At 41.2% G+C, this 14737-nt stretch overlaps 2 protein-coding genes across 2 annotated transcripts in view; both read left to right on the forward strand.

The window, feature by feature from the left end:
- The first annotated feature begins 453 nt into the window (after positions 1–453).
- On the forward strand, positions 454–3982 carry LOC135546610 (E3 ubiquitin-protein ligase RNF182-like). Its single transcript, XM_064975174.1, has one exon. It carries the CDS (start codon positions 799–801, stop codon positions 1558–1560), a length of 762 nt encoding a protein of 253 aa, XP_064831246.1. The 5' UTR covers positions 454–798; the 3' UTR covers positions 1561–3982.
- A 4869-nt stretch (positions 3983–8851) lies between these two features.
- LOC135546614 (paired box protein Pax-3-like) overlaps positions 8852–14737 on the forward strand; it is a 43229-nt gene continuing 37343 nt past the window's right edge. Inside the window, exons 1-4 of the mRNA XM_064975180.1 lie at positions 8852–9308; positions 10013–10248; positions 10507–10636; positions 11096–11239. Coding sequence (XP_064831252.1) covers positions 9224–9308; positions 10013–10248; positions 10507–10636; positions 11096–11239 — 595 coding nt within the window. The 5' untranslated portion in view covers positions 8852–9223. The remainder of the gene's footprint in view (positions 9309–10012; positions 10249–10506; positions 10637–11095; positions 11240–14737) is intronic.

Here is a 14737-nt window from a genome sequence, read left to right on the forward strand (position 1 = left end):
TGTTTCTATTGTGTTATTGACTGTACCTTTGTTCATGTGTAACTCTGTGCTGTTGTTTTTGTCGCACTGCTTTGCTTCATCTTGGCCAGGTCGCAGTTGTAAATGAGAACTTGTTCTCAACTGGCCTACCTGGTTAAATAAAGGTGGGGGGGGGGGGGGACAAACAAAAACGAATATTATAATATCCTCCTGAGACCCGACAAAAAAAGTTTGCGATTGTTTTAGTTTTCTTTTACATTACATAAGTGTTTGGGCTGAAATAAAAACATGTTACCAAGAAAAAAATGTGAACAAATATTGTTATTTCTGTTTTATTGTAAGTGCAAAATTGTCCTCTGTAGTGGTCGTTAGTACATACGTTACATTACAACACAGTTTCTAAATCAAGAGGCGCAACATCGCGAGACTTCCGGAAATGCTTGGGAAACAGACCAAACAGAACAGGCCAGGGGTTTGAGAAGTCAATGGGGGAAGCGAACAAGTCTTTCTTTGTTGTTAATTTTCTCGATCTCTAAAGGTACATCCTAGATTCGAGACAATGTTTTAAGTAGTTGAACTCCAACATCGTGAAAGTGATAAATTGACACGTTTTCATTTTCGTCAAAACAACTTTATATTGAAAGCGTGCCTTAGATTTGACTGTTTGCACAAGCGCAGTTTGGCGCGAGACGACCATTTGGATGAAGTGTTTCTACGCATGACGTCGCCTACAAGTGTGATCAGCCTATCTTCATACTGGACGAACACTGTTATCTACATCTCTGCCTGTAGGCTCCTTTTTCTACGTAGAGAATGTGAATGGCGAAAGATGACATGGCAGAGGTAGATTCAGCATCCAGTGGAGCGGAACCCACGCGCGGGCTGGAGATAGCGTTCCCATACGAGGAGTATGAATGCAAAATATGTTACAATTATTTCGACCTTGACCGTCGCGCACCCAAGATTTTAGAATGCTTGCACACATTTTGCGAGGAGTGCCTGAACACTCTCCATCTCCGCGAAGAGCGTCCATGGCGAATCAGCTGCCCTATATGTCGCCACAGGACGCCCGTGCCGGACTATCGGATACAAAACCTGCCCAATAATACCAAGGTAACGGAGGATTTCCCATTGTACATTGACTCTGACCCTCTGCCTCAGGATGCCTTGCCCCTCTACCCTCCTCCGTTGCACCCCGCACTCGTCGCCCTCAGGCGCGAGGAGGCATCGGGGGCGTCCACGAGCCAAGCTACCCCCTCCACTACCTTGTCCACCGCCACTACCCTCTCCCAGGACTCCGTGCGCTATGACAGCTGTCAGAGCTGCAAGCGGGTTGCCCTGACTACGGGCTGTGTGTGTGTGATATTCTCCTTTCTGTCCATGCTGGTTCTGCTCTTCATGGGCCTGATCTTCGTGCACAGTCACAGCAACCCGCCCTCGCCCGCGGGCCCCATCTGCCTGTCGGTGGCCAGCATCCTAGCCATGTTCTCGGTGGTCGTCACGTGGCTGATCTGCTGGTTAAAATATAGACCAGATCACGAGTCAGGCCGCTCGTCTGGAACGAATAGGAGGAACGCCTGATAATGAAGATGCTAATCATGATGATAATGTGATGTGTGTGTGATTACGTAAATACTGCTGTATACTAGCATAATGTCCCTCCCTCCCTTCACTTGTTGTTGTTGAAATAAACATTGTCCAGAATGGCCTTTTAACAGTAGGATATAGCAAGCACCATGTAAACTCCTTCATCTGCTTATTGAGTACTAAGCCTACAGTAGCCTACCATTGATACATTCATACAGGCACTTGTATGTCTACCTATGGCAGGTTTCTATGATGATGGGTAACCTTGCCTGAGACCTAAATGAACTGCCTGTCGCTCCCAGAACAGACTGGTTGATTGCTGGTTGATTGAGTTGAGGACTGTGGTTTGATAACAGTTTACTGAAAAGTATACATCACTATGCCTCTCACTGCATGAAAACCTGTCCTCCCTCCCATGCATCTCAAAGACGCACCTGCCCATGTTATTGTAGTGTGGGCTACACAATTCCACATGAATAGTTTGAGATTTTGTATCATGCCTATAACAGGCCCACTCATTTGAGAAGTCACTAATATATGTAATTGACAAGTCACTCATGCAAGATATGTAAATAGTACAGTATCTGTGAAGATAGGAGAGGTCTAGAGAACAGGTGTTTAAATTGACATGGTGTTTAGGTTACCAAGAATAGGTCTAGAGAACAGGTGTTTAAATTGACATGGTGTTTAGGTTACCAAGAATAGGTCTAGAGAACAGGTGTTTAAATTGACATGGTGTTTAGGTTACCAAGAATAGGTCTAGAGAACAGGTGCCTGCTACATTCCTATTCTAAAAGGTCTCCGGTTGTAGACCTACTGTACACTTGTGTACATCTCCCTGGCCTCTCTGTGCCTCTGTAGTCAGATCATCATCATCTGCCAGGCCTCTGAAAGTATCCTCTTCCCTTCCTCCTGCCTGTTGACTGATCATCGCCACCGGTCTGACAGACAGTGAAGATGAAAGCAAGGTTCCTTCCCACCATATTGCTTTGAGTCTTGTTGTCATTCACTTCAGATCATTGATGAGAACCTTGAAGAAGGGAGGAGGCATTTCCTCCGTTTTTCGATTGAGGCGCTAATTTACCCCTCTCTTTAGGTGGTTGAAGATGCACTCCAGGATTTAAAGAACAACAATTCCTAACATATTGCACAAATGTGATTAGTAACAGTCACACGAAGTAGATGACGTTCTACACAATTGGATGACGTAGTAGGCTACACAAAAAAACTGATCAGTTTCGGCTGGTGAGCACCACTTTCAAAACTACTGGCTGAAATTATAGAAAAGCTCTGGAGTGCATCTTTAATTGCCATGTGCTTGACATGTTTCCAAAGCAAACAGATTCCTCTGGCCTGTTGCCTGTGTAACTGATGTGAAATGGCTAGCTAGTTAGCGGGGTGCGAGCTAATAGCGTTTCAATCGGTGACGTCACTCGCTCTGAGACCTTGAATTGTTCCCCTTGCTCTGCAAGGGCCGCGGCTTTTGTGGAGCGATGGGTAACGATGGGTAACGATGGGAGGCAGTTGTTGATGTGTGCAGAGGGTCCCTGGTTCGAGCCCAGGCAGGGGCAAGGAGAGGGACAGAAGCTAAACTGTTACACCTGTATGGTTGGGGATCATCAGGGGCATATTGAGAGATGCCATGAGAATGGAGTAGGATCCTCAAAGTCTGAGGCACAGTTTTTGCAATGCCTATGGAACTGAGAGACTAAAATGAGAGGGATTGGATTTGTCAATATTAGTCAATAGGCCAGGGGCATTGAAATCAGGGCCTGCTGTGCTGCACTGGTTTCCCTATAATCAGAGACTGATGGTTGGACTCTCAGTACAATCAATGATATTAATCAAACACTTAACTACTATAGAATGATAAATAATACCAACAGTACTACTGTAGACCATAAGGCCTATATTTACACAGCCCTGAAGCGATTTAGCTTTGTATTTACTTTCTACTGTACGTGCTCTGTGTAGAACAGACACTGTTGGGCCCTCTTCCTAAAGACGTGTCTTTTAGGATTCACATAAATAATATGCACATAGGAGATGGCTGGGATATACGCAAGTTATATCTAAGTACTTACTGCCCTAACAAATTCACTTTAACATTGCCTCACAACCAAACCTGATTATGGGCCTGAGCTCTAAAGATGGCCACACCTGCTTCAATCAACCTGTTAGACTGTCAGTATAACCTTTAGAAGATGCACTTTCACCCTCTTATTTGACACAAGTAAAGGGTTTATATACTGTATATGGTCTATTATTGTATTCATTAATTATGAATTCTAAAAAGAAAACTTGGATGTTTTTGAGTTTGTTGAAAATGTCGTCGTTGTTATTAAGGTACTAAAATGTATTTGCACAGATAAATGTTAGCTATGTGCTGTTTAACACGGTTCAGTATTTAATAAAACAGTACACTTTTGTGCAATGATCCTTTCTCGTAAAACTTTGAAATTAGACATGATGATAGGCATGTCAGTAAAGAATACGTAAAGGGAAAGGTTAGAATTTTGGCAATGATGCCCTTTACCTACTTCCCCAGAATCAGACTTGTGGATACCATTTTCATGTTTGTGTCCAGTATAAAGGAAGGTAGTTTTGTGAGCCAATGTTAACTAGCGTTAGCACAATGACTGGAGGTCAATGGGTATCTGCTAGCATTAGTAGATTTTGTATTTAACCTTTATTTAACTAGGCAAGTCAGTTAAGAGCAAATTATTATTTACAATGATGGCCTACCGGGGAACAGTGGGTTAACTGCCTTGTTCAGAACAACAGATTTTTACTTTGTCAGCTCAGGATTTGATCTTAGGGCAACAGCACGGTGTAACATTGGTTACATTGGCGGAGGCTAACAGACACCATCTTGTGGTAGACTAGAAAAAGGGTTTCAAAAGGGTTTTTCGGCTGGACTCATAGGAGAACCCTTTTTGGTTCCAGGTAGAACTCTCTGTGGAAATGGTTCTACATAGAACGCAAACGGGTTCTACCTGGAACCAAAAAGGGTTCTCCTATGGGGACAACCAAATAATATTTGAAGTTATAGATTGCACATAGATCATTCGTTGTATCAACATTCATACTGTCATTTTGACACTGCTGTTTTTGTAAACATTTTTGCAACTAAAAAAAATCCTGCAGGGCACCTCTACCGCCACCTCCTGGTTAACATGAGAGGGAGCGAGAGAGAGTGGGAGAGAGAGAGATTGATGGGAGTTAGACGAGGGAGTTAGACGAGCTTCCCTATATCCCATTCATTCTCCCCTTCCCTTGTTTTCCTTCCACCTTTCTTATTTTTACCATAATTTTCGCTGGTCAATTGAATTGTCTAGACCTTTATGCACGGATGAAAAGCTGGTAGTATATGCGGCCCTGATCCAGACGTTTGACACCCTTGTTTTACAGGATGTGGTGATAACAACTCAAAAGTTTTTGAATTTGCTAAAGCCCCCTCCCTCTCTTACCAACCAACTATCCTATTCATCGCTCCACATTTTCTGTTTAATTAAACATCATTTGCGTTCCCATATCCCCACTTGTCAGCGCAAGAAACGCACACCTGTTTAGGCGAGGTGCTGGCTAGCGGAGTAGAACACTTGAAAAGGAGAAGGAGAGCCACACACTCTAGGAGCTCAGATGCAATAATTGAATAGCCCTGATGAAGACAGCTTGTCTTTGGAAACGTTGGTTTTTCGTTTATTAAATGATTGCATCTGAGCTCCTAGAATGTGCGGCTCTCCTTCTCCTTTTCAAGTGAACATAATTACAACATCCCCAAATTCCAGCATTTAGCATCAAATCAAACTAATTATGTGATAAATCATAATGTGGTCACTTTATATTTCATATGAACATGTATTTCATGATAAACACTGCAAAACATATAGAGACATAGTAAGGCATGCTTTTATATAGCTTTACTTTATAACCATCTCGGAGGTCAATCTTCTCGTTAGCCTATATGCATATCTTAATTCGATAGCTTCATTCGATATGCATATCTTAATTTTTGTGTTGTGAATTGTTGATCTATAGCCTTAATAAATACGTAAATAAATAATGAACAAATACGTTTTTATAGATTTGCCTCCGACTCTGTATACCTGATGCAACTCATTTACTTCTCATCAAGCGACATTTCTGACTTTGAATTTCATCCCCGGTAATGGATTAGACACGGAGATTCTGTGTTGCTTTCAAGAAGGCCGAGGTATGCATCATCGGTCTCTGTTTTCCTTCGTTCCTGTCACTTTTTTAGGGTACAATATCCAGTTTCAATAAATTGAATGACCCCCGAAATCGCAACGTTGGTAAATGTAAGACAAATGTTTTGCCAGAATGTCCAAGAGGGATGACACTATTATGTGTAAAGTAAAAAATCCTATCGTTTCACTAAAATGTGACTTTTTATGTTCTTAAACTAAAATATTTATATTTAGGAAAATTGTCACAAATGATCGTTGTGCCTTTCATGCATCCAATCATCTTCAATGTGATCATTGCATTCTTTATAATATGTTCTCACCAGCAACTTCATATTGGCATGTGCCAATATACATTTTCATCCCATATAATTGATCTGTAAAGATGGTAGATTAAATACATCGGTTGTTGAGGGAAGTATAAAGCAATACATCAATGGTTATTAGAATATTTTTAGTCATCAATATTTGACCATTTCCCTTGTTCAAAAAGGCTATTTAAATTTGAAATCAATTGACAAAACTAATATTAATTTTATTGAATTGTTTTCCTCCTAAGGGTTCAGTGAATGTCAATAATCTGCTCTTTAGCACGTGAAAGGACCCTCGTTTCCCTGCCTATTTTCTCCCCCGCGCGAAGCTATTGTCCACGCGCGTTCTAACAGAAAGACAACATTTTACGTGTATTTTCAAAGGTACGAAAGAGGCTAATGTTATTGAGGCCATCTCGTGGGATACATATTTTCTGCGTACATAAGAGAAGTATGATAGTGTTTACGTTCGATCTCCCCGCTGTGCCCTATTTTCTCCCAGGTGACCTTACGGGTTGGAGAGGTGGAGGTAAAGACATCATATTTTCTCCCAGGTGACCTTACGGGTTGGAGAGGTGGAGGTAAAGACATCATATTTTCTCCCAGGTGACCTTACGGGTTGGAGAGGTGGAGGTAAAGACATCATATTTTCTCCCAGGTGACCTTACGGGTTGGAGAGGTGGAGGTAAAGACATCATATTTTCTCCCAGGTGACCTTACGGGTTGGAGAGGTGGAGGTAAAGACATCATATTTTCTCCCAGGTGACCTTACGGGTTGGAGAGGTGGAGGTAAAGACATCATATTTTCTCCCAGGTGACCTTACGGGTTGGAGAGGTGGAGGTAAAGACATCATATTTTCTCCCAGGTGACCTTACGGGTTGGAGAGGTGGAGGTAAAGACATCATATTTTCTCCCAGGTGACCTTACGGGTTGGAGAGGTGGAGGTAAAGACATCATACTTTCTCCCAGGTGACCTTACGGGTTGGAGAGGTGGAGGTAAAGACATAAAGACTTGGAACATCAGGTGCCTTCCAAACAGTGGCTGTTGTCTTCAGGTAATACGTCACGTGGAGCGTGAAATCCTTCAAATACCGTTACAAGGGCACACGTTTCAGAATAACCTTTTCGTCATTAGAAAAAAATAAAACAATCCTCAAAACAGTAGTCTAAGTGCACATTTCCAAAATCCGGAGAGGAAGTAGCACGTCTTCAACATCAATTTGGTAAAAACACTTCTGTAGCTGTTATTAGCAAGGTTACTGGCAGTAGCAGCAAGCATAGGCCTATTTGTTATTGGTATTATTTAGGCTACATTATGCATATTATAAATATCACTCAGGCCCTAATAACAGTGTCAATATTTAAATGTCCATTTAGCCTGTAAATGTACAATATGCCCTCAGGTCCCGCGTCAAAGGTTCACCTCTTGCCACGGTGGGCGAGCTAATCCGGTTACAGCGCACCTTTGCACTTGAATGGGTAACGACCTCTGTGCTTCTGCACCGCACGCGCATGCACCACTTTATGGAGAACATATAAAACGGGTGATATTTGAAGAAAACGCTTACAAAACAATCAATTATACGCCTACATTATTCACCAAATAGACGAAGAGGGTGTTAATGTTACTTATTGAACAATAATAAAACAAGGGCCATGGGATGAATGTATGACTAAAAAATGACTTGCTTACTCCAACATCATCCAAATACCATTTCCATCCAAAAGACCATAAAAACACAACATTTTAATGCGTGTGTGTTACTCTTTCTACTCTTGGGACTGAAGAAATTAAACTTAAAAGCAAACATGCCGCTAAGCAAGTAGAGTTGAGCTCCTTTAGATGGACAGTGGAGCGAAGAGGGGTTTTGTCTGAAGGTGGGGAATGAACCGTTGCTCCTTTAGATGGACAGTGGAGGGAAGAGGGGTTTTGTCTGAATTCAAAGGTGGTGAATGAACCTCTGTCCTTTTATTGATAAGGGGAGATCTAAAGAGCATGGTTGCTTTGACTTCTACAATTCCCTGCACTGCAGCCAAACTTGGAGGGGGAGAGACAGATTTGAATTGAGAGAGAGAGAGAGCGAGAGAGAGAGAGAGAGAGAGAGAGAGAGATAAAAAGAAAGAAAGACTGCAATGCCCCTTCCTTGTGCGATTGCCTTACCAAGTGTATTTTCAACTAGCAAGGCAACTATAAATAAATGCCCACAACACAATAGTAACGTCTCTGTCAGCAGAGCAGACGTTCTTTACGGCTCTCCTGGCGTCGTACCCTGCTGGGGCGGCAGTCCCCGTCAGACGTCTCTCCTGTTGGTAGTGCGCAATCTAAAAGCGACAATAAATTCCTCGAGGTGCACTAACTTTTGCTGCATCTGTCTTATCTTCAGGCCATGGAGTGAGAACAAATGGGTGCATGGCTCTAGGAAAATAATACCTTAAATGAAACACTGTTGTATGTTGAGTGACGAATCAATACTGCAACATCTAAAACTACAAGTATCTGTATAGTTAATCAATATCTGTGTGTGAATTTATGATCTGAAGTGATGTCACATCTGTCAATGGGATGATGAAAGACCGTTCCTCAGTTCTTTCCCAAGCAACGTCTCTAACAACAACTGAAGAAAGTGTCCTGCACTGTCAGCCAATCATTACGCACGCCCAAGAGCTGGGTCTGCCTCCTCTAAACCAATCATAGAGCCAGGATCACTGATGTGAAAGAAGTACAGCACAACTAATAAATGTTCCTCTGGGTTTTGACCATCTTCCCTCGCCCTGAACGTCTGTCAACAACAACAGCGACAACATCACTTGCATGATTATTGATGACATCACAGATTCCACACGTATCCAAGTGCTCTAGACTGGTAAAACATCAAGGCATAGGCGCACTCTTCAGAAGTCTACCTCCAGTTTTTCTTGGTTTGGTAACTTGGGCTTTTTTTTGTCGGGAGTTTTTTTCTGCCAGGACGCTGGTTCTTGTCTAGTCCAGTGGATATCCTATCAAGGCTAACCTTCCACGAACTGGAATACAGTGCATTTTTACTCATAATTTCACCCACTGGTCAAGCTCCATCGTCGGCAGCTCCCGGTTCTCTTCTCTGGCGGGAGGTTAGCAGAAGGCATAGGGTTGTGGAGGTATGACTGCGTTGGCTGGGGCAATACCAAGGATGATGCGCCCCATGCTGGCGCAGAACTACCCCCACAGTGGCTTCCCACTGGAAGGTAAAATCAAAAGTCGAAACAACTTTTTGAGCACTGCTTGTGGGAAGATTTGGGCTTCGATGTGTAATAATTAAAGAGCGATTATTAATATAGGAAACTCTGTGAATTCAATATTGTAGCCTACACCATAGCCCAGCTCCTACACAGAAACTTGGTTGTATCCAATTGAGATGTACACAATTAAATTGTAATGTTCTTTTCAGGTTTCAGGTTTCATTTTTCAATGTTCTTTTAATTTCGGTCGAATGCAACGTGGATTGAACTGTTAACCTCGACGTTTTGATCTGGTTTATTTTGTAGTCGTTATTGACATAACTTTTTGTATTTATCTATTTGCTTGTCAAATTTTCAATATGAAATTCTTAAGTTTATAATTTCCTAATATCTGAAAACAACGTTTTTGTTTATTTACACAATATGTACAGGGTATATAAGTAAGCTATACACCTCTCTATATTAAATCCGAACATATCATTACTTAAGGAAACTTTTAAGGCCTTTTATTGTTACCTAACCATTCAGTTTAAACAACTTTTATTTTTGTATTCGGCTATTATAATAATTGTTTTATTTAACATTATTTGTAGTAGCCTTGTGGTGTTATTAGTAGCCTGTGATGGAATCAATGTTAGTTGTTGTGTTGTTGGTCTATAGTTTATAATCATCAAGCAATCTGTAGCCATTTTGTGTTTTCTTTTACGCAGTCTCAACCCCGTTAGGCCAAGGCAGAATGAACCAGCTCGGGGGAGTTTTCATAAATGGCAGACCTTTGCCCAACCATATCCGCCATAAGATCGTCGAAATGGCCCACCAAGGCATCAGGCCATGCGTAATCTCCCGTCAGCTCCGCGTCTCTCACGGTTGCGTTTCTAAAATCCTCTGCCGATACCAAGAGACCGGCTCTATTCGGCCCGGGGCCATCGGGGGAAGCAAACCCAAGGTAAGAGAGTGGGAGCACGAGCAGGTGAAAGTATTCGGGTTTTTATTGTCATGCATTGTATTCTCCTTATAAAACTGTTTGTCTCAAGGTATGAGATGTTGGGTTAAAATTTAACAAGCCACAGGTTGAAAAAGCATGTACGAGGCGTATATTGTGTTGTTGAGTGTACGTAGACAGTGTAAGTAGACAGTGTAAGTAGATATAAGCTCTTTATTATGCCTTGATTAATTAACGATGATATGATGTGTCGTTTCTTAGCAGGGGACGACGCCTGATGTTGAGAAGAGAATAGAGGAGTACAAGCGGGACAACCCGGGTATGTTTAGCTGGGAGATTCGGGATAAATTACTGATGGATGGGATATGTGACCGGAACACCGTTCCATCAGGTAAAAGGAAATATCTGCATTCTGTCATAATTGCTGCCCATTTAAATGGGTGCAATCTTCACCTGCAGCGGTAGATTGTTCATCATCATCATGGTCACCATCATCACCATCATCATATATCACCGTCTTATTTATCATAATGGGCCTAATGTATTTTCCATCTCAATAACCACATTTTACCACAATAAAAATCAGTTTACTCTCTGAAAACAAAAACGTAAACAACGGCTGAAAATTATATAATTGCCATGTTGAGTTTAAGTTAAGATAAAATCATAAAAAAGATTGCAATGCAATTATTTACGCTAAAGTCAATATATGTTTCTATTTATTTGATGCTTTATCACGGTATAATAGAAGGAAAAATAAAAGCAAATGAGTGCAGATTGTTGAACTTTTATTTCGACTTTTCCAGTTTATTATGTATTAATCAGTGTTCTGTAATTTATTGTATCACAGTGAGCTCTATCAGTCGCATCATGAGGAGTAAATTCGGAGGGAATGGAGATGACGATGATGATGAAGATGAAATTGAGAAAAAGGAATTAGAAGAACACGAACGGCGGGCCAAACACAGCATCGAGGGCATCTTAGGAGACCGATGTGAGTGCAATCATAAATAAATCAATACATTCATGAATGTTCTCTCTTCTATAGGTAACTTGTGTGAGGCAGTTACTATTTGCGTAAGGGGAGGCCCGTCATATACAGGCCTAAATGCTTCCACTGTACACTTTCATGTTCTTTGAAACGGTGAGGAAACCTCTCGTTTATTCAAAACTCAACAAAGATGGACAGATAAAGGTTTTCATCTTGTTTTCTGTAAGCTTATTGACTTCCATAAATCATTCTTGATAGGCTCGGCCTACATTTTCACCATGGGTGTCACCAGTCCTTACGGGTTGCCATTCATTTTTAGACTTTGTGAAGTAGATAGGCCTTGTCTGTCTCTTTAACTCTAAGTTTTAGTTGTTGTCAAGTTTTTGCTTTTCGATGCGATGGAAGCGCAGGGAGTGTCTTCCTTTGTCGACCGTCATAAAGTGCACTGGGTTGTTTTTCATTCTTTATCGACCATATCGCTCCTGCTAATGCTTGTCCCATGAGGCGTTAGGATAATTCAAACAGCAGGTGATAGATTTTGTGGGAAAGGGAGGATTGCCCCTTGTGTGTGTATGAATGTGTGTGTGGGTGCGTGTGTGTGTGCGTGCCTGCGTGCGTGCGCGTGTGTGCGTGAGAGAGAGAGAGAGAGAGAGAGAGAGAGAGAGAGAGAGAGAGAGAGAGAGAGAGATATAATGAAAAAATGAAAAATTAACGGATGTGTAACTACACGTGCTTATACAAAGTGGGCAACACACGATATTTGTTACCGACAAAACATAAGGTACAGGCCTCGAATCAGTCGAATGTTCTTCATAAAAAAGAATCCAATAGATGTAATCGAATAGCCTGTGCGTATTCAACTTCTGCTACATATATTTATTTCTATTGCATTTATTGAATTGTTTATGTTAGGCCACTTGCAGGCCTATTTACATTGTAGGACTATTTACATTGTAGGACTATTTTAACATGTCTTCATCATACTAATAACATGCATTTTCTTCGAGATGCACACAGCCCCGTTGTAATGTTTGAGGAAATACCCCTTATCAAAAGTATATCAAAAAGAACCAAGAAATTGTTCAATCCCTAAATGGCATGGTGCATTCCAAAACAAAGAAATATCATAACATCCCTTTTTACGGTTTCCTACGATTTATTATGACCGAATTCGCAGTTATTTTACATCTTAATGCAGCTGCTCTCTGCTCTACTGTAAAATGCAGGCACACTAAAACAAATTAGAGGAAAAAACGGGGAGTTGGAGGGGACAAAACGTCCAAATGAGTTGATCAAACATTTGTATAACAGTTCCATCCCTCACAAAGACAGGCCTCGAGCACACAATCGGACACTTGGGGATGAACTTGGGAGACAAAGCCGCGAGAGTCCATTGAGACTGACGCTTCGGTTATGCGTGGACAAAGCCTGGCTTCGCAGCAGCTTGGTCGCCATAAAAGAAGGCAACCTGTTTATAATTCAGTCAGAAAAGGAGAGGGAGCTTCCCAACAAAAGGCAGAGAAAATACATTATGAAACCGCAATGAAGGATGAATTATTCAAGTCCGTCAATAGCCGCAGCTCGGGCTCGGTCTAGAGACTGTTCACCATGGAGAAATGGCCGTTTTCACCTACAAAATGTTTCTTTTGGAGTCGTTTTAAGTCATATAAATAAGCCGACTGCCATTCAGAAACCCTCAAGCCCCCTTTCACCCCCCTCTCTCTCTCGCTCTCTCTTTCACACACACACACACCACACACACACACACACACACACACACACACACACACACACACACACACACACACACACACACACACACACACACACACACACACACACACACACACACACACACACGCGCACACACAGTTAGGCCTAACTGATATTTTAAAAACATAACTTTCAAATCAGCTTAACACTTTGATTTAATGGCGGGATTAATTACATTTATTGATCATTTGGTACTTTTATTTTTGGAAATTCACAGCATTGCCGACACAATAGTTTACGAAAATACAAACTGTTTGTGTATTATGTGCACTCGTGTTATACATTTTGTGCACAATCACGTATTTTACACAATGTTTAAAAGTTGTTTACACAATGTTGAAACGTTTTTTTGTTGTTGGTCCTTCTGGTTGGTTTCTGCTTTGGACACTTTTATATTAGCCTACGTTTTTTTTGTTAATGTCACAGAATAGTTATTTAGGCATGTTACAAATTCCAATGCCACAAGATAATACATTAATTTTTCTGTGTAGCAGCCTCATATCAACGACTTTGACAAAGTATTATACCTCATAAAATGACAAATATTTTCCAAAATATATGCATTTGCTACTTGATGGTTATTAATAATTTAACTCATAGGCCTAATAATTGTAGTCATTTTATTATTTTTATAAGTACAAATTGTTGCACAATATATTTGTCTTAACAATAAGGCCTAATGATATGCAATTGGCTCGTAACATGCCTCTGCATGGTCTATTATTGGGTCTTTGATGCCCTATTCTTGCACTCTTAAACATTAATAATGTCTTCTAAATGATTTGATATTGTGCTATGTCACATTTAATGATCGAGGGAGTGTATTAAAGACTCCTTTGGTGAATGGGGACCAATGTTCTCCCCGGAGAGGCGCGCTTGGCCTCGAGCGGTGGTCACAATGGAACATGCGCACTGCCGCAATCCTCACCCATCATGCTCTCTCCCCCTTGCGCTCTCAAAATCTCTTCAAACGGATTAAATCGATCCCTTTATTTTATTTTACTTTCATCCGGAGAGCGAACCCGCCCCTCTCCCTTGCTTTCCTACTCTTTTTCTCTATGCCCGCGGCGCACATTCGTTTAATATATGTGGTTCATCTTCAGGAGTGCAACCGCTAACAAAAGAAAGTCAGTTCGTTGTAGAAAAGTCCCTAAAATGAATTTATCCGTTAAGCCATTGACCCCTGTAATATTTGTCTTTATTTTTTTGGGTTACCAATAAATGCTACATTGTTTTATTAATTCCAAAATGTAGGCTATAAGGTAATAATAATAATAAGCCTAACTTAGTAGCAGTTTCCGTTAGAAACGTTGTTTTGTGTCCACGTGCTCATTTGGGCGCGCTTTACCTCAGTCAGTTTGTTATCCTATTTCCATTCATACCAGTCAAATTCTAATTTTAACCTAAGGGTTAACGAAAAATGTAAATGCCATTTGCCACGACAGTGCTTTGACTTGAAACGGGAACACTTAACGTTTGCAGTAATATCAGTTGACTAACTAATGCATGGTTTAGGCTATTATGCGTAGCTAATGAGAGTTATAATGAGGGCCATATTCCAAACAGGGTGGTGTTTGGACCTGAGGACTAGGCTTTTGTGGCACTATAGAGACTGTCTTAGATGAGTATAGGGATGCCAGCAAGGTAATTTCTCTACATTTTTTAAACGACTTTTAGTTTTATCGAGACCTGTGGTGTCTACTATTTTCGTGCGTTTTTTCTGTCTGG

This window comes from Oncorhynchus masou, chromosome 9 (genome assembly GCF_036934945.1).
Source record: "Oncorhynchus masou masou isolate Uvic2021 chromosome 9, UVic_Omas_1.1, whole genome shotgun sequence".
In the NCBI taxonomy this organism is placed as follows: Eukaryota; Metazoa; Chordata; class Actinopteri; order Salmoniformes; family Salmonidae; genus Oncorhynchus; species Oncorhynchus masou.